The sequence below is a fragment of the Dipteris shenzhenensis genome, chromosome 30 (assembly GCF_047967505.1).
Source record: "Dipteris shenzhenensis isolate YYH24624 ecotype China chromosome 30, Dip_SZ_1.0, whole genome shotgun sequence".
NCBI lineage: Eukaryota > Viridiplantae > Streptophyta > Polypodiopsida > Gleicheniales > Dipteridaceae > Dipteris > Dipteris shenzhenensis.
The window spans coordinates 30,958,285-30,983,749 of record NC_141625.1 but is presented as its reverse complement, the minus strand read 5'-3'; the positions used below and the strand labels follow the sequence as shown (position 1 = coordinate 30,983,749).

The 25,465-nt window shown below is 44.7% G+C and overlaps 1 protein-coding gene across 1 annotated transcript in view; it reads left to right on the top strand.

The window, feature by feature from the left end:
- LOC147881973 (protochlorophyllide-dependent translocon component 52, chloroplastic-like) overlaps nucleotides 1-25,465 on the top strand; it is a 51,459-nt gene that overhangs the window by 4,969 nt on the left and 21,025 nt on the right. Inside the window, exons 2-3 of the mRNA XM_087401489.1 lie at nucleotides 16,997-17,184; nucleotides 17,312-17,378. Coding sequence (XP_087257615.1) covers nucleotides 16,997-17,184; nucleotides 17,312-17,378 — 255 coding nt within the window. The remainder of the gene's footprint in view (nucleotides 1-16,996; nucleotides 17,185-17,311; nucleotides 17,379-25,465) is intronic.

Sequence of the window (25,465 nt, the reverse complement as noted above, 5' to 3'; positions counted from 1 at the left end):
ATTGCCACTCCTAAATTGCAGGTCATTTCAGCAAGGCAGTTAGCCAGAGAGCTTAGGAAGGAACATGCCCTCTATGCATTGAATGTGTCAGTAACTCAGGGGGTAGCATTCCCCGTGTTGAGGATTGTGATATGTAGCAGTTGCTATCGGAGTTTGCATATGGAAATCACGAGGGCTAGCTATTGCACAAGACGTGCACTCCATGAGAAGAAGCACGCAGAATGATCAGGGGTAGAGCTGATAAGCAGCGCACGACCAAAGTCACTGTGGGTTCACGGACGTCATCGCAGCGCTAGTCACAGAACTAGCTGTCGCAGGATGGTTGGGTTCACGTAAGCTGTTGACGAATTGAAGGTGTGGAAGACGAGAGCCACCTACGTGATAGTGCAGACAGATTCGGTATCTAATTACCAGTGCACTCCAGTTGCGGAACATATAGCCACTATACGGCTTTGTTGCGTGAGGGCCCTGACGATTCAAGAGGGCTTTGGGCCACACCAAATTGTTCCACGTCGATGGTCGCAATATCGATTCAAAAAAATGTCACTTTTGCAAAAATAAAAGATGAAGACTTTCCAGTTGAAGTCAAACTTCCTATCAGACATGGTCTATCTAGAGAACTGCAGCTTTATTTCGACAAATTAACGGAGCTTATAACGACTGGGGCTGATTCTGTGCTATTTAAGGATGTTTTGAGAAGTTTGGCAACTGATTCTAGTCTCCATCCTCTAGTCCCATATTTCATACAATTTATTGCAGATGCGGTTACTTGGAGTTTGGATATTAACACTTTTCTGTTCACTGATGCGAGTTGCACACAGCCTCTTGCTCAACCCTCATATACATATTGAGCCCTATGTTTGGAGTGGACTACAGGGACTAGTTGATCTCTACATGCAGCAAGAATTATAACCAGGGAGCTCTCTATGCCTTCTAAGTGGGTTTGGTTACAGTGTGATATATGCCTGGTTAGCTATAAATTTGGAAGTTGGACTTGTAATTTGTAATTACAGTTTCAAGCGGTGTTATTTTAAAAAAAAAAAAAACACGCATTGACCTAAATGGAAGTAGAAGAAGAGGCTTCTAGGATGGATCCCGTAGAGTTAGGAGTCCGGCCGACCCCGCAGGTGTCGCGCCCAGCAGGTCATACACTGTCTGGCAGAATTGCAATGTTAGAGGATGCCTTGCAACAGATTTTAGCACAGCAGTTGCAAACAAATGTAGGGCAGTCTGAGCTCAGGAAAATGGTGCATAGTATGTCTGCCAGACCATCTCGTGAGGAGAAAGGTAAATCTCTGATGGAACCGGAGTCCAGAGTTTGTACGATCGAGCCTAGGAGGGCTAAGGTGTCTAATATTGCTAATTATAGGCCAGAAAAGTATTCTAGTCGGATGCCTGACCGTAGTTCTGATATCATTGACACCTAGTTACACAAATGGAATGAGGCATTCGCCATTTGTGAAATTAGGAATGATATGAAGAAAATCCGCGAGGCCACCCATATGTTTAATGAGGTAGTGGATAGGTGGTGGATAAAACAGCAGAAAGATGGAGTAGCATCCACTACTTGAGAGAGGTTTAAAAAGGAATTTAGAAAACACTTCTTACCTCCTGACGAAGCATCCCGAGCTTGGGATCAGTATCGAAACCTTCGTCAGAGGAATTTATCAGTGGCAGAATACACTGATAAGTTTAGAGAAAGTGTAATGAAGGTTGATGAACCCCTACCTCAGTCAATCCAAGTGAAAGATTTTATCTTTGGATTGAATGATCGAATTAAGATGGAAGTTCGGGCTAAGTATGCGAACACGCTAGATGAAGCAATTGCCATAGCCCTGAACTATTAGGATGCAAAAGGGAACAGACCAAGTGGGATTGTGCAGGTTGGGACTCAGTATGGGTATCCAAAGAGAACTGGGTTTAAGAAGAAGTGCATTAGCAAAGGGAGTGCCTCACAGCCTAGTGGTCAAGCCAAGCATGCGAAACTAGTTGAGACTCCTAAATCAAGTACCACCATTGGAATGAAAAGAAAAGTAACACCAATGGCAGCCCGGGCTTGGTCGAAGTCTTCTTTGAATCCAGAGCAAAGGGAAAAAGCGAGGAGAGAAGGCTTGTGTTTCGGTTGCCTTCAGCCTCATCAGTGGAAAGATTGTCCACGAAACAAAGATCGTCGCGTGGCTGAGATGGTGGTCTCAGAATGTGACGTGGAAATGGAGGGAAGTCCCAGAGCATAACAAAGGCAGATTCAGCTAGCGGGATCTTCTCAAAGGTCAGTACCTTTTTTGTTATGTGTGTCTGTTGCTAAATTAGTAACTAGTGCACCTGATAATATCCTGTCAAAGCCCGCAGCAACGGGGTATACAGCCTTTAATGATACGGAGTTAATTAAGATGAAAGGGTAAGTAGCTAATCATGAGGTCATTGTGTTGTTTGACTCAGCATCAACGCACAATGTAATTAACTCCAAGCTCGTAAAGAGGCTGAAACTAAAGACTAGCCCATCTGACTATGCATATACTGAAGTATGGGACCAAAGGGTTACCCAGTTGGAGCTTCAAATTCAGGACTATGCTGAGAAGCTTGATTTTGAAATGACTAAGCTTGCTCATGCAGACATAGCCCTGGGTAAGGCTTGGCATTCTAGGAAGAATCCAGCCATAGATTGGAAAAAGCACATTTATCAATTCAAGATGAATGATGTGCTGTATGTCTTACGAGGTGAAAGGGATATACCTCAAGGACCGTTGGTTTGCGTGATGGAAATTCGAAAAGCTCAAGAAGAGTTTTTATTTCTTTGTACAGCATCGGTAGAGCCGATTGATGATTCTTCGGCTAGCACTGATGTTGCCCAAAATGGAGAGATGGCCAAGCTGGCTGATCAAATAGCAGAGGAGTCCTCTGATCGTTTTAGGGATGAGCTACCTTATGGGTTACCTCCAGAGCGGAATGTTCAGCATAAGATTGAACTAATCCCAGGGGCAGAACCTGTAAATAGACCTCCCTATAGGTTGAGTTTTACCGAAGAAGCGGAAGTACAAAGACAACTGGAAGAATACCTCAAGTTGGGACAGATTCAACCAAGTTTCTCACCTTTTGCTTCGCCAGTGATATTAAAGAAGAAGAAAGATGATACTTTTCATCTCTGTATAGATTATAGAGCATTGAATAATATCGCTATTAAGCACAGGTATCCGATGGCTTGGATCGATGATTTGCTAGATGCATTACATGGGGCCGTAATTTTCAGCAAGATAGATCTTAAATGTGGCTACCATCAGATCCGTATTAGAGCCGAGGATGTGCATAAAACCACTTTTAGGAGCAGGTTTGGACATTATGAGTTTTTGGTAATGCCCTTTGGACTTACCAATGCTCCAGCTACATTCGTCATGCTTATGAACGATTTACTACGTCCGTATATCGAAAAGTTTATAGTACACTTTATTGTAGATATTGTGGTATTCAGTAAAAGTATTACTGAGCATCATGAACACTTAAGAATAGTGTTCAGTACTTTGAGGAAAGCCAGTCTTTATGTAAATAAAAAGAAAACTATACTGTGTACGGTAAGACTTGAATATTTAGGATTCATAATTACTCCTGAGGGGGCAGAAATGGATCCAAAGAAAGTGGTTGCGATACTAACTTGGCCAATCCCTCAGAGTCTGACCGCTTTGCGATCACTCTTGGGATTTGTCCAATTTTATCGAAGACATATCAAAGGATATTCTGAAATAGTATCGCCATTGACTGATCTGACCTCAGATAAAGTACCTTTTATATGGGGACAGAATCAACAGGAAAGTTTTAATACCATAAAACAAGCTGTGGTCACAGGACCGGTGTTAAAAATAGTTGATCCCCAGAAACCATTTTTCCTTGAAACCGATGCAAGTAGCATTGTGGTAGGAGCAGTTCTCCTCCAAGAGGGAAGGCCAGTAGCCTTTGAAAGCAAGAAGCTTTCTTCCTCTTAACGAAATTGGCCAACTCATGAATTAGAGTTGTATGCTGTTGTCCATGCTCTGAAAACATGGAGACATTATTTGTATGGATCAGAGTTTTATGTTGATGTTGATCATGATACTCTGAAACATTTTTGTAAACAACCTGACTTGAGAGGCCGCCAAGCTAGGTGGACAGAGCTCATGCAGGAGTTTAACTTGACAATTCGGTACCGAAGAGGGAAGGATAATAAAGTTGCTGATGCGTTGTCATGCATTATGCATAATATGAGTTTCACGGTATTAGAGAGTGCCCTAATGACCGAGATTAGAGAAACTCAAAAGGTAGACAAGTTCGTCCAGAGCCTTTGGCCTAAGGCTCATGTATTAAAACCCGGGGAAAAGGATAACCTGGCATCGAGAAAAGGCCAAACTTATGTAAGATATGCCATAAGGGATTGTATGCTAAAAAGAAATGGCAAGGTAGTAGTACCTAATCAAAATGATCTCAGATAGAGAGTCATTCAACAATGCCATGATAGCCCATGTGTGGGACATCCAGGAGTCGAGAAGACATATGATCTCGTGAAGTGAGATTTCTTTTGGCCAAAGATAAAAAAGCATATTCATGAAATGTGACACGTTGTTTTTCGTGTGAGGTAAGTAAGGCAGAGCGGGTAAAGCCACCCGGACTTTTACAGCCCTTGGAGATACCACTAGGTAAGTGGGAGAGCATTTCCATGGACTTTATTATAGGTCTACCTACGACACAAGGTGGGCATGATTCTATCCTTGTGGTGGTTGATCGTCTTACCAAGATGGCTCACTTCATTCCAACTAGAGAGTCTGTTAGTGCCCCGCAAGTGGCGGATTTGTTTATTAGATATATATTTCGTTTGCATGGATTACCCGAATCCATAGTGTCAGACAGAGATGCCAAATTTACCGGTCATTTTTGGACTGCGGTATTTGAGACACTAAGGACTGAGTTGAGAATGAGTAGTGGGGATCATCCAGAAGCGGATGGTCAGACAGAAAGAATCGACCAAATTTTAGAGGATATGCTTAGAGCATATGTGTCATTGAGACAACATACATGGGACAAGTGGTTGCCATTGTTAGAGTTTGCCTACAATGATAGAAAACATTCCTTTACAGGGTTCAGTCCGTTTGAGCTGAGCTATGGTTATAGGCCAGCGAATCCAACCATAGTTGGAGTATCTCAGAAAGTGCCTAGTGCCGCGAACATTGTGGTTCAGATGCGGGAGATGCTAGCACTTGCGAGAGCTAACATCCACCAAGCTATGGATAGAGCTAAGGCATATGCGGATGAAAACCGATCCGCTAGAGAATTTAAGGAAGGAGAAAAAGTTTTTCTCAGAGTTCCTTCACACTCTAAGTCTTTGACTATAGGAGAGTGTGCTAAATTATCACCTCGATATTGTGGGCCATGGTTAATTCTAAAAAGAATAGGCAAGGTAGCCTATAAATTAGAATTGCCACAGGGTTGTAAGGTGCACCCAGTGTTTCATGTTTCTCGTTTAAAGAAATTTTTGCATACATGTGACTCACTAATCGAAGGTGTTGTTTTGTTTCAGGAGATAGAGGATAATGCAAGACGCAAACCAACAGGAATCCTGGACCGAGGAACAATGCAAGTGCGCAATCGGAAGATACCCACAGTGTTGGTTGCATGGCATGGTCTACCTCTATCAGAAGCTACCTGGGAATCCGTATACCTGCTACGGAGAGTGTTCCCAGACTTTATCATCGAGGACGCTGATGCCTAAAGAGGGAAGGAATGTTACGCTCAAGTCGAGGTAACATGACATCGGAAGGGTCAGTTGACACTCTCCCTTTTAGGATCAATGTTTATATTATATTTGTTTGGGCTTCATGTAAATGATCAAAAAGAAATAAAGGTCCAAGTCCTTGGTGAGGGTGTCATGGCACTAGACTAGGTGGATCTAAGGCTAAGGGACCTAAATGCATGAATTGTGCCTAGGGGCAAATGGTTTAATAGATATCCCAAGAGAGGGGTAAATGATGCATTAAGGAAGGACCCTAATTTGCAGACATGTGGCATACTAGATCCATCTAGGGAGTTTTGGGGCTTGGTGGAATTTAGTAGGCTGGAGCTTCACGTAAAATCTGATTTTGGTTAAGAGTTTGCTACCACCGAGGTTGGCTGGGAGGAAACTTGAGGTGCCTGTGCCCGTGAGTCGTGATTCCGTTAGCAGTAAACAGATTAAGTCGTATCAGTTTGTTTCTTTGGGCTGCCCCCTCTGTCTATTATCGAGCGCACATTGCTTGCCCTTGAAGGTTATGTGAGGAAATTGGAAGCCCTCCACCTTGCTGCTGTTGCCCAAGGGAATGGTGGACTTGCTTTGCAGATTTGAAAGGGGAGAGAGGTGTATTTGAATCAGAGGGAGAGGTCGAATGGAACTATGTAAGCACTATAATTTGTTCTTCTCTTGCTTCTGTGTTTCCAAAGCGTTCTGTCTTGCTGTTTCAAAGCTTGGAAGCCCTCAATCTTCATTGGGAGATGTGCGCACACCAGAAAATTTTTCATTCGCTCTCCAAATCTCAAGCTCTCAATCTCAACAGAAAGAAAGAACGAAAGAAAGAAAGAATATTAAAAGTCTTTGAAATACAAGGGTCTGTGAGAGTGGAAGAACCATATACAATGAGCTGAATGGGTGGAGCCTCTAAGCATGCATCAACATCCAAGACAAATACAACATAATCATAGAAAGACTAATACATAAAAATGTCTGAGCCGATGGAGAGGATTAAAACTGTGGTGTGGCATCACCACGATGATCCTCTGGAAGATGGTGGAGGGGTCATGATCCTCTGCAAGCTAGTGGAGAGGCCATGGTGGTGATAGAGCTTGGCATCGTCGGTTGGTATGTGTGGTATTTTGTGGTCTCCTAGCTGTGGCTTTGCATTGGAGAAATGCCACTATCACCCATGTTGGTCGTGTCCCCGGTCTGGTGAACATGGAGGAAGATCCCCAAGTCTCTGATCTGTGCATCAACCCACTAATGAGTCTGTCGTGTCTTTCACTCTGGGGCTTGCTAGTCCGTGCTATTTGGCTGGAAAAACTCAGCGATCATGCTGCGAATGGAGTCTAACTATACACCCTGATCCCGCTTATGTGTCTTGAGCAAAGGCTCTTTGTGTTAGACAGCCTGCGGGAAATCCTGGAGTACATAGGACTTTGTCTCTTGTGAAGCATAGTTTTTACTGGTCTAAGATGACATAATTTGTTCAAGACTATGTAGTAGGTTGCCGTACTTGTCAAGTGACCAAGGCAGAATGTCTTAGAAGTGCGGGGTTACTCGAACCCTTGGACATTCTTGGTAATAAGTGGGAAAGTATTTCGATGGATTTTATTACGGGATTGCAAGGGTCATGACTCCATATGGGTTATCGTGGACCGCTTGACAAAGATGGCTAGATTTATACTGACTAGATCCATGGTCACAGTGACAGTTGGCTCAACAGTTCGTTGACTGTTTCCTCTGTATGGGTTGCCGGCTGACATAGTCAGTGATAGGGACTCTAAGTTTACAAGTGAATTCTTAATACTTGTCTTTGGCAAGTTGGATACCACTCTTAGTTTGAGTTCCTCTGAACATGCCCACGTCTGATGGCAAGACAGAAGTTGTGAACCAACTTCTTGAGGATATGCTTCGGGCATATGTTTCCAAGAGGCAGTCATCATGGGAAGATTATTTACCCATGGTTGAATTTGCTTCAGTCCTTTAATGCTTATGTACGGGTTTCAACCTAAGTCTCTAGTAATGGTTGGATTCAAGGGAATCAAGAATGATGCTACAAAAATATTCTTGCAAGACATGCAAGAGATGTTGCAGTTTGCCAAGGAGTCTATTAGAATTGCCCAAGATAGGGACATATTTTATGCTAATAGACATCGTTCGCCTAGAGAGTTCTCTATTGGAATGATGGTATACTTGCGTATTCCTAAGGAATCTGAGTCTCAATATTGGACATGTTAGGAAATTGTCCCCCAGATACTGTGGTCCATTCAAGGTTATCTGAAGAATTGGCCAAGTTGCATATGAACTGGATTTGCCTCCTAATGTAAGGATCCATCCAGTCTTTCATGTCAATAGACTGAAAGAAGTGCTGAGTGGTGAGGATCAGGTAGTTACTTCTCAGGAACTTATAGAGGTTGAAGATTTAACCTTTATACCGCAAGAGCGTGAGAGTATTTGGTCGGGGAGGCTAGCTCTCACTCTACTCTTGCCTTCTCCTCGAGTTTGGCTCGTCTCCTACGATTCCTCGTGGCCTACTTGCTGGTTTTCTTCTCTTTACTTTGGTCCATTTTCCTTCAGAAGGCTTCACCTAGGGGGTTTGGGACTCTTGTGGCTACTGCCTGCTGTCGCATGTGGGGCCGCTAAGACCTATCTTCCTAAGGATCCATTTGTTGCATCTGTCAATCCTATGGGGAGGAGAGGGAGAGGGGCCCCGCCACTGTCCTTTGGGGCATTCTGAGCTAGGATCTCCCACCTGACAACACCACAGGCACTATCCAGGTGCCTTGAGACCTCCATCCTTTGTTGAAGCTTGCCCTTGTCGAGGGTCTCGAGGTAGATCTCCTCCAAAAGGGACTCTAGATTCTCAACATTCAGTCTAAGTCTTGGCACCCTATCATTTGCCATAGCAAAGGCAGCTATGTCTAGTGAAGCCTCTAGCATTGTGCCAAAAGCATCATCCGATGGAGGGGATGACAGCCCTACACTCTTTCCAGAGGTGGGGGGGAGGGCCCCTACTGTTGTCCTTTGGGGCAATCCTAAGCTAGGGCATCCCACCTGACGACAACACATGCATTGTCCAGGTAAGCTTTGAAACCTCCATCCTTTGTCGAAGCTTGCTCTCATTGAGGGTCTTGAGGTAGATCGCCTCCAGACTCTGGACTCTCAATAGCCAGTCTAAGTCTTGGCACCCCATCCTCTACCACAACAAAGGCAGTTGTGCCTACTGGAGCCTCTTGCATTGTGCCAAAAGCATCACCAATGGAGGGGAGAATGGCCTGATACTCTCTCAGGAGACAAGGGAAGTGGAGCGTCATTAGGAAGCATGACACATGATGAGGCATATCAATATCCTCCAATGTAAAGCCATGGTACCACAGAAAAAGGTAAAACGGTTGTGGACCAAGGTAAATAGGGATTTGCTCCGAAGGTGTCATGGTGGTATCGGGTGAGCTCAATTGGAGAAGTAAAATCCCTCTTCCGTAGACGATGACCTCCTGAATATGGTCCCCTTCTAATGCTAAGCTCACCTGTAACCAATCCCAGAGCTATTTCCTCCAGGGTGTGAGCCCCACATTCTTTGCACCATTGCCTTATCCTTGAGAGACTGAACTGCTAACTTCATCTGATGTTTGTCTTGGGGAGAAAGCAAAACCTCGATGGCTTGGGGAGTCGAAGGTGCTCCCATTAGAGCCCTTTGTGCTGGACAAGAGTCACCATCGAACTTTCGTTTTTGAAAGACCAAACAAGAAACCCAGCACTGCGAGAAAGGGAGGGAAGGGGACAAAAAAAGGGAAGGAAAAGGACAGTCAAGTTCTTAAGCAAAGGATTGCTAAAGGCTTGCGTGGCTACCCAAAAAACACCACACAAACTCCAAGACGGGTGGCCAAGAAAGTGGCACATAGTCCCAAGCAAGGCTCCAAAGCTGAGCAAGAAACCAACTGCCCATGCTCGTAAAGAAGACCGGGGGCAGCCAATGAAGAATCCCCAAAAACAAATTGCTCCAAAGGAGCCCTAGGCAAGCATGGGAGCTTTCTAGAGAATGTCGAACTGCTGCTACACTTGCCAGGGAGCAGCTGCAATCCTAGCCGAAGGGGAGCACTCAGAAGGGGGGGGGGGGGGGGACTACTAATCCCACAGCTCCAAACAACTGCCATGGTCAGAGGGGATTGCTCCATGAGCCGAAGTGCCGCACAGAGGGGACCAGGACTTGCAACGAGCTGTGGATGGCTACCCTTCGAGACCCCCCAAGGGCTGGGCTCCTTGGGTACCTTGAGCAGCATGGGCTGCTCCCACCTTCACACTAGCTGGAGGCGCCACCAAAACGGGGCACAATCTCCTTCCAAGGAGGCAGTTGGAGGCAGAGAAGGGGCACGAGCAAGGAGGGGGGGGGGCGGGAGAGTGGATGAGCAAGAAGTAAGGGGGGGGCAGCATGTAAGGGAGGGAGCAGAGCAGTCCGTGCAGTTCCTTGTAGTTGTTCTTATGATAGGGTTTAACTTAGACTTTATTCATCCATACGTGTGGGAAAAATAGATCACACAAGAGAACAACGGGGCTGGGCACAAAACAGTAATCCAAACTGATTGCACTGTTGAGAGCTCTCCAAAATATGACTCCACATTCTCTCCAGTCCACGCTGCCCCTTACGGGTCTAAAAATATGTGTATTGTTTATGAAAGGAATCCAAGGGTTTTTCGTTTTGTGTCTCTCTTTTTCTTTCACCGATGTCTCACTTCTATTCCACTAGAGACGCGACCTATAGGAGTGATAGCGGCACTGTTCACCTTAGGTCTATAGCTAGAAGACCGTGTGCCACCCGTTGATAGCCATCATCGCTCCATCATAGGTTTTACGCCACCGTAGCAGCCTCGCACATCGACGACCCCCTCTTAGGGTTGATACCCTGCCAGCTCCCATCCTCTTCATGAGAATTTTCTCCCTATCTATTGATGCCGTTATGACCATGATTATGGGTTTTCTTTTGTATTCGTCATGGGTGTTGATGCTCGCTTAGTGGCTCCACCCTCAGCTCATTGTATTAGTCTCATAGACCTTGAAGACTTTAAATAGACTTTCTTTCTTTCTTTCTTTCTCCTCCCAATCGTGTTTTCTAACACTTGTCCTCCTCAAACTGAATTATTGGCCCCTAAATCAAAGCATATCTACTATATGTCCCAAGACAACCCTTTGTAACTATTGGCAAAGAATTAGCTTCAAGTTGCTGCTGACATGCTGGATTTGGATGACCATGCACGTTCCAACTTAACCATGTTCCAACTCATGGTGAGGGGGGTGGGCAAACAAGGACTTCCTATGCGTGGAAGTTTGTGTAACAACGGTGGACTTCTATGATTTTGGTGGAGGCTTGGACGACATATAATGTGTCTATACGGCAGCACGCCAAAGGCATGACTTGCTCAGGGCCCACCTTTAGTGCGCACTGCATTGGAAAGAGGTCTCCATACCTAGCTAGTTGGCACATTGGTTTAGTGGGTAGTTCATGACTTGCATGGGCTGCTCCTCTGGCCCTAAGTCGATCACTAGTATTGCAAGACCCAAACAACGTCTGTCTCGAGCGAAAGCCGGCTGAAAAGTAGCCATGTGACCATGTGTGATCCTTTCCCTGCTGTCCCTATCATTCCATCATCCTGAATGTCTAATTTGTCATCATGAATTCAAAGAGAATGGGTGTCCACTACTCCTCTCTTGTGGATGCAAAGTGGAAGCCCTAAAAGTAGATAGAGGGTCTTTCGACTGCACCAATGGAACCCCCTTTTTGGGGATGTAAAATCAAGACTGATACCTCCAAAAGGAATGGCTAGTCATTTGGATAATTTCATTGCCCCAACCACCAGAACGTCCATGGAAGGGGCTGTCCCAGACAAGGCCTCGGTCCCAAAGAGAGAGAACTAGGAAGCCTTTGAGTTATCCTTGAAGGAGATGAGTCTTGAGCTTGCGAGGAGGTAGGCTAATACTAAGATGAAGAAGTTATGCTCTAGCCAAGGATCTTGGGTAGAGGTGGGCGCTAAGCAGCTGGTGAGGTAGGGGGGAGGAAGAGAGGGGGTGGCGGGGGTTGCGAGGGGGTGGACGGAAGCAGAGGCTATTACCAAGAGGTGGTAGCTCAGGCAGTCTGTCTGCATGGCCCTCCCTCTGCTTCCATGTGAACGGCCCTCCCTCTGCTTCCATCCAGACAACCCTCCCTCTATTGCTCCAAGCAAGATGCTACCGAGGTGGTGGTTCACTCAACCAGTAATGCGAGGGTAGGCTCTCACTAGGTGTCCCATCTATTTGCACCGAAGACATTGCCCTATTAACCTTGAAACCTCAATCCCTTTGGATTGAAGTCACCCTTGTCCAAGGTCTTAAGGAGGATCTCCCCTAATAGGACTCTCGGTACTCTAAGATTACCTTGAGCCGAGGAACCTTGCCATCCACTAGAATGAAGCCGCCCTATGTATGGGACTTCAGTACTGTACCAAAGCACCCCTCAATAGAAATTAAGTGTTCCATATGTATGTTGCACCGAAGACACTGCCTTGGTGTCCCTGAAACCTCAACCATTGGATGGAAATTATCCTCGTCCAAGGTCTCAAGCAGGATCACGGTAGCGACTCTAGATACTCTACGATCATCTTGAGCCAAGGAACCTCATCATCGGCCAGAATGAAGCTACCGTGTAGAGGGGCTCTAATACTATACCTAAGCACCCCCCCGATAGAAGATTGGATGGAAATATATTCCTTCAGGAGACTTGGGAAATGAAGCATCATCAGAAACATGGCACATGTGCGTCGAATCCATGTCGTCTACCATGAATCCATGGTATGAAGAACAACGGATGTAGGCCAAGGAAAATCAAGCTCTGCTCCACGAGGGACCGAATGAAGATGGGGGAGCTCAACTGAAGAAGAAACACTCCTCCCCTAGAGGTGGTGACCTCTAGACTATAATAAGGTGGGATTACATCCCCGGCTGTCTTTTAATGCACAAAATACTTGCTTAATTGCATGTTTACAATCTTACAAGCACATGGCTTAGCAATGGATGCATCAGGCTGGGATGGTATTGTACACCAAGTTTGCTTGGATGGGATGAGGTCTTGTATCACAATTTTTGGGTTATCGATGATATTTTTTGCCCCCTATACTTTCTTTTGCTGCAAACCTACAAACAAATACATCCAGATAAGTGAAATCTTCTTTTAGTAATTACAAAATATAGTATTTGCTATGATGGCTTTCTTTTTTCCTCAACACTTGCATTTATGCACCTTCTTCCCTATGCGCAATGTTGATGCTCTTCCACATCACCCCCTAATGCCAAGCTCCCCTACATCCAATCATGCACCGCCAAGTGGGTGTGAGGCCCCAACGATGCGGCCCACCAGTTCTTTGTGCTAGAGGGATTGAACAACAATCTTCACATGTTGTTTATCCTCTAGGGAAAGTGTAATCCAAATGGCTTTAGGAGTCAATGGAGCTGCCATGAGAGCCCCTTTGGCTAGCCCAAGGGAAGGTCACCACCAAGATTATGTTCCACGGTATCAAAACCAAACAGTTCTTGCTAGTGGGAAGGGGAAAGTGAAAGTGGAGGAAAAAGGGAATAGACGAAGGAGGGATGGAAATGGAGTTGAAAAGGGGTGCCGGGGGGGGGGGGTGAGGGGGGTCCGCAGAGAGCAACATCTCCAATAGACACCAAAAAAAGGGTTAGAGCAGATAGTCGGATTCTTGGTCTAAAACCTAGCACGTATTGGCCAAACAAGTTGGTGCACAGCTGGTTCAGAACCTAGCACATATTGGCCAAATAAGTTGGTGCACGATTGGCAAGGTAAAGGAAAAATTTGAACAGCAGCAGGCCTCCCTTGACACAAGAGAAAAACCAAGGGGGGGGGGGGGGGGGGTAGGGGGAGCAAGAAGAATCTCCGCAACCAACCAGTGAGGGTAGGTCGGCCGCCGGGGGGTTTAGCACATTACCCACAGCTGCCTAGGGAGTAGCTGTGGGCAGCTAGAGCAGCCAGCACCTGCTGCACAAGATCATGCTATAGGTGGGGGCAGCAGGAGCACCCATTGGGGGAGCAGAGAGACACGAAGGGGGGTTGGGGGTGGGGAGTGTGCGCAAGGAGGGGCTGGGGAGTAGTGGAGGAGAGGTTGAAGGGGAGGGGATGGTTAAGGCTGGCAGGTGGGACCAAGCAGATCTTTTTCTTGCATGACTTTGTTTTTCTACCCATTGTCTATTTGTCTGCACATCCTCCATCCAGTCCCCTCCCGATTTGCACTCCCTATGGAGCCTTTGGAAGCGGACTCACCTTCTCCACCATCAATAGCTCCTTAATAGGGGATCTTCTTCCTTGGCCAACTAAGGGGATTCCTTAGTTTGTCGCTTGGGTACTTGGAACTATGCAAAGGTTCCACCCAACTACTCCATACCATGAAGGTCACCTTTTTCATTCTTTGGTGGGGAAGGGTAGGTTAGGGTTATTAAAGGTTCCAACAAAGTGGTAGGTAGACCTTAGATCGAAGGAGAGTCATGCCCTGGCATTATGTCATTGGTGTGCATCCACCAGGGATGAAGGGCATCATGGTTGCCACATGTCATCCATTCAATCGGTGTAACCTAGGTGGATTTGCCACGTGTGACACATGCAAGCACGCACCACTCTACATATCTAGGGCAACCAATTAGATATTAGTATTGCATTTATGCATGTGTATTAGGTCATTTTGATTGTGCAAGTGCGCATATAGGGAGGGGGCTGACCCTAGCTTTGGTCTAAAGCTACTAGGTGGCTTGTCTCACACCTCCCTACCTCCTTAGATTAGGGTATGGTATCCAAACTGTGGATTCATGCATAAGCAGCATATTTGCTACATTTTCCATGTGTGCACTCTCCATGTCTAAGAAATCTTGATTCTAGTGATTGGCATTTTCATATTCCAGCAAACTAATGTGTGCAAGTAGCATCATATTGTACTGAATATCCAACCTTATTTTCTACCATGGTGTCAAAGCCAGGTTGTTCAGCACTAGACCGATGAGCCCCTCCTGTTGGGCCATGATCTAGCAGTAGGTAGTGATCTAGACCCAGGCGATTTTCTAGATCAAGGACACATATACATATCTTGAGGTAAGAGTACTAGATCCCTCGAGGCTCCTTGGGAAGCCTCAAATAAAGTGAGAAGGTCCTCTGCAATAAGAGTGTTGAAAAGTTAACCTCTAAGCGATAGCCCAAAAAGAGGGTAGCCCACTTGACCATGTGCACTTGCAAAAATCATGTGAGGCATGAGAAAACAAATACCCTAATACTACAAAATTAAACTCTTGCAAGGGAGCTAGGGAAAATCCAAGATTGAGGTTGAAAGTGCCACCTTAACCTTGTGGGGGACTCGCAGAAGAATGCACTTGCAAATTCTACATAACTAGGTTTAGAAACCGGAGCCCATAGAAGACAAGTAGATCCAAATCTTCTTGGAAGAAGAAGAAGACTAGCACTCACTGAATAACGTGACCCGCAACAAGGACATTTGCGATAGGTATTGTATTTTCAATTGATTTATTTGCCCTAGTGAAAGCACACATTACTCACTTAGACTGTGTGACATGCCTAGAAAGTCACTGCAGCTAAACCAACGAGTATCTCCTTCTAGAGAGCACTAAACGGATGCCAAGTTGGATCAAACCAATTATGGCATCTGGAAATTCAAGGTTGAGAATGTTCTCAAATCTAGAAACATGTTTGATATATATGATGAGAAAGTCAACAAGCCTACACTTTGATATGATTCCATGGTTAGAAATCTGAAATCCCCTACTGAAGACTAGAAAGTGCTTTGATCTATGTATGAAATGCTAGCACCTAGAAGGCCTTAGTAATAAAATGCAGCCTTGTAGGGTTAGAATGGGAATCAGGGTAACCCCCCAAATAGAGGAAAATTTCAAGGCACATGAAACCTATCAAGAAGTATGACACCTATATAGTGCAACGATTTGAACATTATGGAAGGTATTACAGAAAGAAACAATATGATTGAAGAGAATATAACAACAACGACAAGGGAATTTTCAGAGGAAGTTTAATATAAGATGATATAACTTTTTTTTCCTTTAAAAAGAAGAAATTTTAGAGGAAATAAAGGATCAAGATAGATAATTTGAAGAAGGTGAAGAAGATTGCTATGCATGGTGAGAAGATACAAGATCAACTAGTAATTAATCTTCTTTTCAATAGGTCACTCGATACATGGGGCAACTTTGTCACCATGCTCTTTATAGAGAGAGGCCTCCTACACTCTTAGTTTCATAATTACCTCATACTGTAGAAACCAAAAGGCATAGCAAGAGACTTAGCATTTGGGATGATACAGCCTTGGTCGCTAAAAGTAAACGTCAATATCAAAAGCCATGATTTAGTCCTAAACCCTAACAAAACTTTAGTTCTCAGTGTCAGCATGATGACAACAAAGATCATCATGAATATCAAAGCTGCAGAAAGAAATGATCTTATTATTATGGGAAGCCTGGCTATTTTGCTTTTGAATGCAGCAGAAAAGGTAGACATGGGTAAAAATGAAGTCTAAACCAAGTGGTAAAGACTCCACTACTATTGCAAACGCCAGGCTCTCAAATGCAATTACATCAGTCCAACAAAGCTTGGGGTGATGGTAAGGGGCACACCTGTATTGGTACTGTCCAACTCGCATCACCTCTATAGGAATAGGCACAGAATCATAGATAGATGTACCTTTGCGAACCAAGAATGCTATTTTTGTACTTCTATTATTTTTCATTATTAGCATTGAGTTTGTGATATCAGATTTGATTAATTTCATCCAGATTCCCTTTACCTTTAATTACAAAGAGACAAATTTAGGAAGGAAAACTGTCTTAAGATCCCCAAGCAGTTTGTGTACTTTTCAATGGGTAAATATGGATTGGAAGCGTGAAAGGAATTTGTGCTATGCCCAAGTAACTCCCTTGTTGTTCGGGTGGAGCTAATTCCTGATCATTCGAGTGGAAATGTTTGTTTGCTCATGTCATTGAATTTCTAGGTTTGGTAGAATTGGAGCAGACTGCTACAGATTCTTTTTTCTACCCCATAGTATAGGTTGTGCCTGTATTTTTCATGCATTTTCTTACTCTATTCCCATGCATGCTGCTCTGTGACTATTTTTTCTGTAATACCGAATGCTTGCAAGTCTCTGCTAGATTTCTTGCCTGGCTCAATATCAGTACTGAGGCAGCTTATCATAAATAGCAAGGTATTTTTATGGACAGGTGTGGAAATCAGAGCGTGCTTGTGCAGCTGTCTATCCCAGCATAGAGCAGGAGGGGCTTCTCTGGTTCTGGCCAGACACTCGACCAGAATTTAAGGATATAGCAAATAGAAAACCTCCTCCTTCTATACCTGCACTTGCAGATCCAGATTTACATGATGAACTGTCTTCACGAGACTTGCCTTATGGGTGATTTTTAAATTTTATTTAGCTTACATGGCAGCTCTGTTATATTACTGTGATAAGACTCAAAAATTATGTGGTTTTTATTTGGCACATTCAAACCTTGAAATTGTAATGTTTATTGAACTGGCAGCTACGAACAGTTAATTGAGAACCTTATGGATCCGGCTCATGTACCGTTTGCACATCATGGACTCCAGGTACTCCTCATGCTGCTGGTATTTTCAAATGTCAAATTTCAGAGTCTAAAAATCAAATGTCGCTGGTGGAATTGAATAGGACATGCAAGAGTCTAAACATTGAATGCCACTGGTGGAAGTGTTATAGATGATTACATCATGGCCCTGATATCTATGTTGAAATTTATTATTTTTAGTCAAAAAATAGTGTATTGTATTGATCTACCACATCTCCTCATTGACACTTACTTGACCTTGGATGATTTGTTTTGGTTGCAATTAATCTCAAATATCTTTTCCATCGAGTCTTGTACTCTTAGTCATCTCTTATGTGAGAACATCTCAACTCGCATCATTTTTGTAAGCCAAACATCTCCAGTGGATTTAAATATCTTGTGTTTGTTCCATGTTTTCCACTTAGTATTGAGTGGCTTTGTTGGCTTATCTTGTGTATTTTGAGCTGCTAATGATAGAAATTGATGTAGCCATGGTTTCTATAACTACCACAAAATAACAATTCCTACATTTGTATATAGATCCTAAGTACAATATTACTCCCATGAAAGAGAAAATATCTCAAAATCCGCCTTCAAGCCCTAATGCAACTAAGCCTAAACTCTAGTATTTTCAATAAATTTCCCTAGTCCCGATATTAACAGGTAAAAGGATCACAATCCCAATTAAAAATAGATTGTTAACCCTATGGCAACAAGGGCCAGAAGTGCACTCTAGAGCAATGACGATGAGATCATTGTGTGTGTAAAGTAGTGGCAAAGCTCCGCTTGTAATGTCTTGAGCCTAAAGGTCATATGATGAATCTTAAAGAATGAGGATAGCCAAAATCCTCTCTAGAAATGATCCAATCATACTTGCAAAATCAGGATCTAGAGAGAGAAATACTAAAACTAGAGAGAGAGAGAGAATCCCCCACTTTCTAGAGGGACTCAAAAGGTCCTCGTACTTTGGGTAGGGACTCATAAGGTCCTCCCACTTTGTGTAGAGACCCAAGAGCCTCCCAAGAGGTCCCTCCAAAAAGTGGAGGGACTCTTGTCCAAGGAGTCCCCTACAAAAAGCTCCCAGTTTTTGAGGTTCAGTGTTCAATCTCACTATTGTGCTCATGTGATTGATCTCCATTGCATCCATGCTCCCTTACACTTTTGTGTTCTAGCATGTCCTTACCCTTGCACTCCCTACCCTTTTACTCCTTCCTCCCATCCCCTTCTTCCTCCTCCCCCTTCCTCCTCCTCTTCCTCCTCCGCCTCTCTTTCTCCTCTCTCCTCCCTCCTCCCTCCTCCTCCTCTCTTCTCCTCCTCCTCCTCCTTCTCCTCTCTTCTTCCTCCCCCTTCTCCTCCTCCCTCCTCCTCCTCCTCCTCCTTGCTCCTCCCTCGTCGCTCTTCCTCAATGCTTACCCCTTGAAGTCATAAATGAGACTAGCTCTCCACCCCTCAATCCTGGACTCCTCCTAATAAGTCCGGCAACCCTCTTTGAACCCAATTGGTATTCACAAAAGGTGATTGGGTTTTGTTGCGTTTTTAGAAGGCAAGGCTGAAAAATAAGAAAGGCAAGGAAAGGTTGTACACAAAGCTGAACATGCGTTACTATGGTCCTTTCCAGGTTTCTGAAAAGATAAACGAGGTAGCTTACAGGCTGAAGTTGCCTCCGCATTGGAAGATACATAATGCCTTTCATGTGAGCTTATTAAAGCAATATCATGGAGATATTCCCAAGGATTTACCTGATGAGGTGCAGCCTGAAGTGGAAGAACAGGATGAACTTCTGGTCCCATAGCATATTTTGGCACACAGAGATAGAAAGCTCAAGGGTAAAGTTATCTGTCGCTACTTGGTAAAATTTCAAAATTACCCATCTCTTGATGCGAAATGGATGGAGGAAGGTGAATTGGCAGATTCACCTGGGATATTGCAGCTTTACCTTGACGCTTTCCAATTAGAGCCGCGGGCTCCTACAAGTAGTTCAGCAGAGAGAGCGTCTGGAGCATTACCTGGTGTTCGAGAGGGGGGTAGCACCTCCACTTCCTCAGTACAGACAGGCTCACCGTGATTTCATGAGGTCACTTGATGACACTGTATGTTTCATCCGAGATACTGAGCTGACAGTATTTCTGCTGTGAGACTTCATGATATTGATGCATCTTGACTATTGATCACGGAGGATCACATAGATTTTGAGCAGTGTATATGGATGGATGCATGCCTCTCCTAGCCATATTTTCACTGTCTCTGTATACTATAGCTGCGGCTTTCTTGTATACTCTTTTATGCTATATTTCATGCTCACTCCTGTGTTTTGGGGCAGCAAACTATGATTTGCTGTTTCAAGAGAGGGGTATGTCACGGGGGCGTGAAATTCTAAGTACTTTAATGTACTACAAGACCGTGACAACTTTGGTTTTAAAAGTCCAAGCGTGGGCTTAATAATGTGTAATTAAACGCGGCATGGTGCCTAGCACATAAGCGTAATTAATCCCTAGGCCCAAAGGCATTCCAAGGAATTAAAAGAGTGGTTGTTGGGAAATGATGATGTGGCATTTTTAATGGGCCCCCTAGAGGGCCATGTACCTTTAGTGGCCCCCCTAGAGTTCTAGGTGGCTCTAGTGCCTTCTACATGCTCCTTTGCCATTCCTGGACCTTCCTGGGCCTTCTAAACTTCACGTGTGTGGTTTTCTCTCTCATCTTCTCCCTTTGTTGAGATTTTGGACTGGTTTTTCAGCCTCCTTCATCTGAATTCCGTTTTTCTTCATAACTCCTCACCCATTTGGATTCCTCGACTTCCGTTTGGCCCGATGGCTTCCGTCTTGTCTCTAAGTCAATAGCAAGCTCTTCACCTCTTCCAACATCAGTAAGACCCATAACATTGAGAGTCTTAAAAGAAATAGGTCTACTTACCATTTTTAAATGACCTCTTTTAGCCCTGGGATTAGAGCTATTCACCTAGGGAGCTGTTTCCTTGACCTAAGATTCTTTTCTTTTGTTCTGAATTATAGCTAGAGCTTTACCTTATAGAGAGAGGTCTTTCTCTCCAGGGTTCAGCTCTTTCTCAGAGTCATCCTCATTGAGTTGATCTATGGCCATTTCATCATCTTTTTTTTTTCCCTCTTGAAAAAGACTTTTATTAAGTATGAAAAATACCCGCGTGAGCAAGTTCACAGCAAAAATACATCATGTTGTACATGAGAAACCCCCCTAAAATAGGGAACAGAAAACTCAAAATGAGCTGGAAAGAAACCAAGGTTGAGGCTGAAAGTGCTATTTCAACCCTGTTGTAGTCTCTAAGAAAAAGGTATAACCCCTCCATTCCCTAAGGAATATCAACCTCCTGGCTGAGGTTGCCCGGGAAGAACCCTGCATGCTCTCCCAAGTGGCTATGAGTGTGTGAACAGTGTTAGCCCAAATATTGGCCAGGGTGGACTTGAGATCCGTCTAAGGCCTTTGTGCATCTGATCCTCCAAATCTGCCAAGCAGTGATGCAGGCCAGTATCTCCCAAGCGGTATCCCCATCAGCATATACTGGTCTATAGCGGGAGATAGGCACATCCTCCAAAGAGCAAGTTTTGACTAGGTGACGTCGAATCGAAATGGCCCAAGAAGCATCTTGCCACTCAAAGAAGGTCTGAGGCCCTGACAGGGAGAGCCAAGCCACTGATCCCCATGTCATGAAGAAACGAGAAGGAGCAAAAGTTCTGAGGACCCTGGTAATTCCCATCCAAATGGCTCTTGCATGCCTGTAGTCCCATAGACAATGATGAATCGACTCAGCAACAGACGAGCACCTAGGACAAGTGGGGTCTGCCCCAAATCTAGACCTCCACCTGTTCAGTGCAATCCTTGCATGAATAGAAAGCCAAAAAAATAGAGTGACCTTTCTATTTCTTCGGAATCTCCAGAGCCTCCGCCAGAAGACCCTCTGCAAATCAGTGGAAAGCTGATAACTCTTCCAATGAGGCGATCTAGAAGGTTTCCAACCTCTACAATTGATCTGAAAGTTTATGGCATTACTGACCGTGTAACCAAAAAAAGGAAGGCTCTTCTCTTGGTTCCTTGCAACAATCCATTCCGACTCTCCGGGGTCACACTAAAGAAACTTTATGGGGACTCCTCCAAAGAGCCACAACCTCCAAGAACCTGAAAGAGAAAGACGAAGGTTTGGATCAATATGCCATGTAGAGTCCTTGCCCTGATCCAAAAAGCCTATGATCCTGACAGGTTGAAAAACATGCCCAAGAGAATATCTTTTGAAGAAATAACCAGCCTACTACCTGCCTGCTGTGCCTGTACATCAAAAACCATTGCTTTGATCCAAAAAAGCCTATGATCCTAACAAGCTGAAAAGGCATGACCAAAAGAATATCTTCTGAAGAAATAACCAGCCTACCACCTGCCTGTACATAAAAAACCAAGGCATCCTTGTTTTTTTTTTTTGGGCAAAACCAAGGCATCCTCGTGTGCTCCAAAAAAGCTATAACTTGGAGATGAATGCATGTCTTGGAGAAGGCCCCCATCCACATGGAACAAAGAATGGGCTTATCATCTGTATCCACCCAATCAAGGGGAAAGGCTGCATCAATCTGAAGTATCCTCCCTGCATATCCTCTGAGGTGACTAATCGTTTGCTGTTGACGAACTACTAGAAGCCTCTTGAAGGCTTTCCAAGAAGCCACGGAGACGACAGGGCCTCTCTCCCACTTGGACCACTGCTATAGTGAGACATACCAAGCTGAAGCTTGCCCAAGTCTTTAGAATCGCAACCATAAGCGGAGAGGAAGGAGACCTGAGATGGGCTGAGGTGAAAATCCATCTAGTGCTGTCCATCCAATCTCCCCATGAGGAGGGGCTGCAAGCCTGAATACCATGAATGAAGATATTTTTCCAAGGCTTATTCCCAGGCATAAGTCCTCTAACCACAAATTTGCAAAGCAACGCCCTACATTGCAAGTCTAGATCTATGATGTTCAGGACCCCCTCCAGTGTGGGAAGGATCAAGGTGTCCCAAGTTACTCTGGCAATAGTGTCAGTAGTGCCATCTAGCCCGCTCCATACAAAATTCCTCATAGGCCTTGTGTACCAGGCTGTGGCCAGCAAAACCTGGTTCATAGCCACCACTTTGGATTCAAGGTCCAGTCTAGCTGAACTCCAAAAAAGGAGTTTCCTCCTAATGCTCTCCAACACAGGAGCAAACTGCTGCGAAGAAGAGATACCCAAAACGATCTGGCATCCTAGGTATTTGACTGATACACCCCTCTGAATCCATGCAAAATCCAAATTAGCCCCCCAATCTGGAGCATCATCGTCACAGATCCAAAAGCCCTCGGACTTGTTCCAATTGATGTGAGCACTTGCTGCAATACAAAACAAATCCAAAGCTGTCCTGAAGGAGAAGTGAGATTCTGAGGGGAGGCCTCCAAGAAGATAGCAGTGTCATCTACTAACTTGTAATCCATGAGGTCCTCTTCCCGTCTGAGCGTAAGTTTGAGCCCAAGAATGTCAGCTCAAAACCTAAGAAAAATGCTCATAGCCTCAACCACAAAGAGGAAAAGAAAAGGGGCAAGAGGTTACCCTTGACGGACTGATCTGGAAATCTGAAACTTGTCTCCCCTAACCCCTCCTATGAGCACTTGGCTGTGGCCTGACCTGTACAAGGCTGAGACCCCTGTGATCCATGCATCTGAAAAACCAAAGTGATGAATGGTGCCCTCCAAGAAGTCCCAATCTACCCTGTCATAGGATTTTTCAAAGTGCAAGAGTAGAATTGCATGCTTTTGACCACTCTTAATGGCCCACTCAAAAGCTTCCCAAAAGGAGAATATATTATTGAAAATGCTTCTGCCATGAACAAACCCTGTCTGGGTATCATGAATAAGATCAGGGAGTAAGGGATGCAACCGCAGGCAGATTGCTTTTGCCAAGATTTGGTAACAAGTGCCCAATATTCTGCACCCCCCTTTTAAGATTAAATGTATATGACCCTCCGTAAGTGAGCCAGGCATCTCACCAGAGCTCCAAACACCCTCTCGGGCTGAGGTGATTTGATCCCCAATCATATCCCAAAAGGTCAAGGAAAAGCAGGGTGTAAGCCCATCTAAACTTGAGCACGTACCCTTATGAAGGAAGAGCAGTCTTGAATTCTAGGTTGGTAAAAGATGCATCAAGAGAGACTCTCATATCTGGACTCACCAACCTAGGGATACACTGCCAAATGACCTATCTGCAGCCACACTACCAGGATCTGATGAAAGAAGGATGGCATAAAAATATGTAGCTATACGCAAGACGGCATCTGGATCTGACTGCAAAAGTGTGTTTGAGTCAATAGGCTGAGAGACACTCTCTCTACTATGTCTTGGGCCATGAGTAGAGAAGAACTGCTTATTGACCCTACCTCCCATCTGTATCTAGAAGGACTCTCGTGCATGAAAGGCAAACTCTGCTCTCTGATCCAACCAAATCTGCTGATGATGTTAGAAATGACCCAACAAAGGGTATGCACAACGGAAGATTGATAGAATTGCCCAAGAGCTCACACAATGTGGTGTGGGGTGTGGAATCACACTCCTTAAACTTAATGTGCATAGATGTGCAAGTAGATAGAGAATGCTCAGAGACAAATATAGAAGCAACTCTTTATATTTCCGTCCGTCCACAAAGTAGGACAGGATACAATGCCAAAAGGTTCTCCTACTAGATGTCAAGCACTTCTAGATCTCTGAGCCAGCGTGCTCCACCTCGCGAAGCCTAGAGAGAAGGAAACAAAGAAAACCTTCTTGTGTCCTAGGTATAGAAAACGGGCTTGGAGCATGGTGCGCGCAGCCTCTAGAGAGTCAAAAAAAACCTGGAAAAAAACTCATCCCAAAAGACGAACATCTTTAAAGCGAGGGGTGAGGTATGGGGGAGCGCCGCAAGCATCGAGTCTCTAGCTTGAGGCTTGGAAGGGTGAGACCCATAGATGCGTGCGATCAAAGTGTTCTGGCATTCAAGCTCTACATCCTTCTTAAGCTTCTGCAACTCGTCTTTTGAAAATGTGATAGTTTTCACGGCGACCGGTGGAGGAGTTGGATTGACCATTGCATCATCTGTGTTGACCTCTTTCCTTGAATCAAGAGCACGATGACCAACTCTATGTTGGTTGGAAAGCCAGAAAAACCATCCTTTTTGACGTTTTGATTGCAGCCGAGTATGAGGGCCTAGGGGAGGGTGGTGCCACTCTTGCCCCCTCTAGTTGCATGCAAGCTTCATTTGTCCCTTTCTGCAAAGGAGACTCGAGCCTCTCCTCTTGCGCCACGCTAGGAAGTGAGTCCTCCATCTTCAAGTGGTTGGGGTCCATGACCTATCACCAGTGCTCGTCCTTCTTGGCAAAAAGTGGAGGGAAAGTGCAGTCCTCTTTGCATAAAAAGGGGATATGGGAGAACTTTGTAGTCGCTATCGCATCTCCCTTGTCAGCTTTCCTGCGAACTGATGCTGAAACTATAGTGCAAGGGGGATCATAGATGGGCTGTCCCATCAAGGTCATCTCCACCTTCGTCACCACCATCCTCCTCACCTCTACGTTGGCATTTATATTGTGGACAAAGTTCTTAGCTTTGTATTATCTTATAAAATGGCATTGATAAATCGTTCATGAACTAATCTTGCAACACGGGTTTATGTGCTAGCAACTCATATAGTGTAATGAAGGGGAAAAAGGGCCAAGTTAGAGGTCCTTTAGGTGGAAAATGTGGAGGGACTATATAAGTTTCCATCCACTCCCTACTATGTACTTTTTGATGTGACATCTAATCCTATCTACTCTCTCTTCCTCCTTCCTACCTACGCTCACTCACACTCTCTCTCTCTCTTCCCTACTCCCTCTCAATCTCTCCCTCTCTTTCCTCTCTTTCCTACCTCATTCTCTCTCTCCTACCCCTTCTCCTCGCTTCTTCCCCTATCTCTCTCCCCTTCTGCTAGTCTATTCCCCTTTCTCTAAATCTGCCCCTACCCCCCTTTTCTACATTGGTATCAGAGCATCGCTCTTAGCACCTACTTCTCTTCCCTTGCAACAAGCAAGTAGTACACCGATCCTGAATCTTTGCTAGAATTGAATCTCTGTCATTGGTG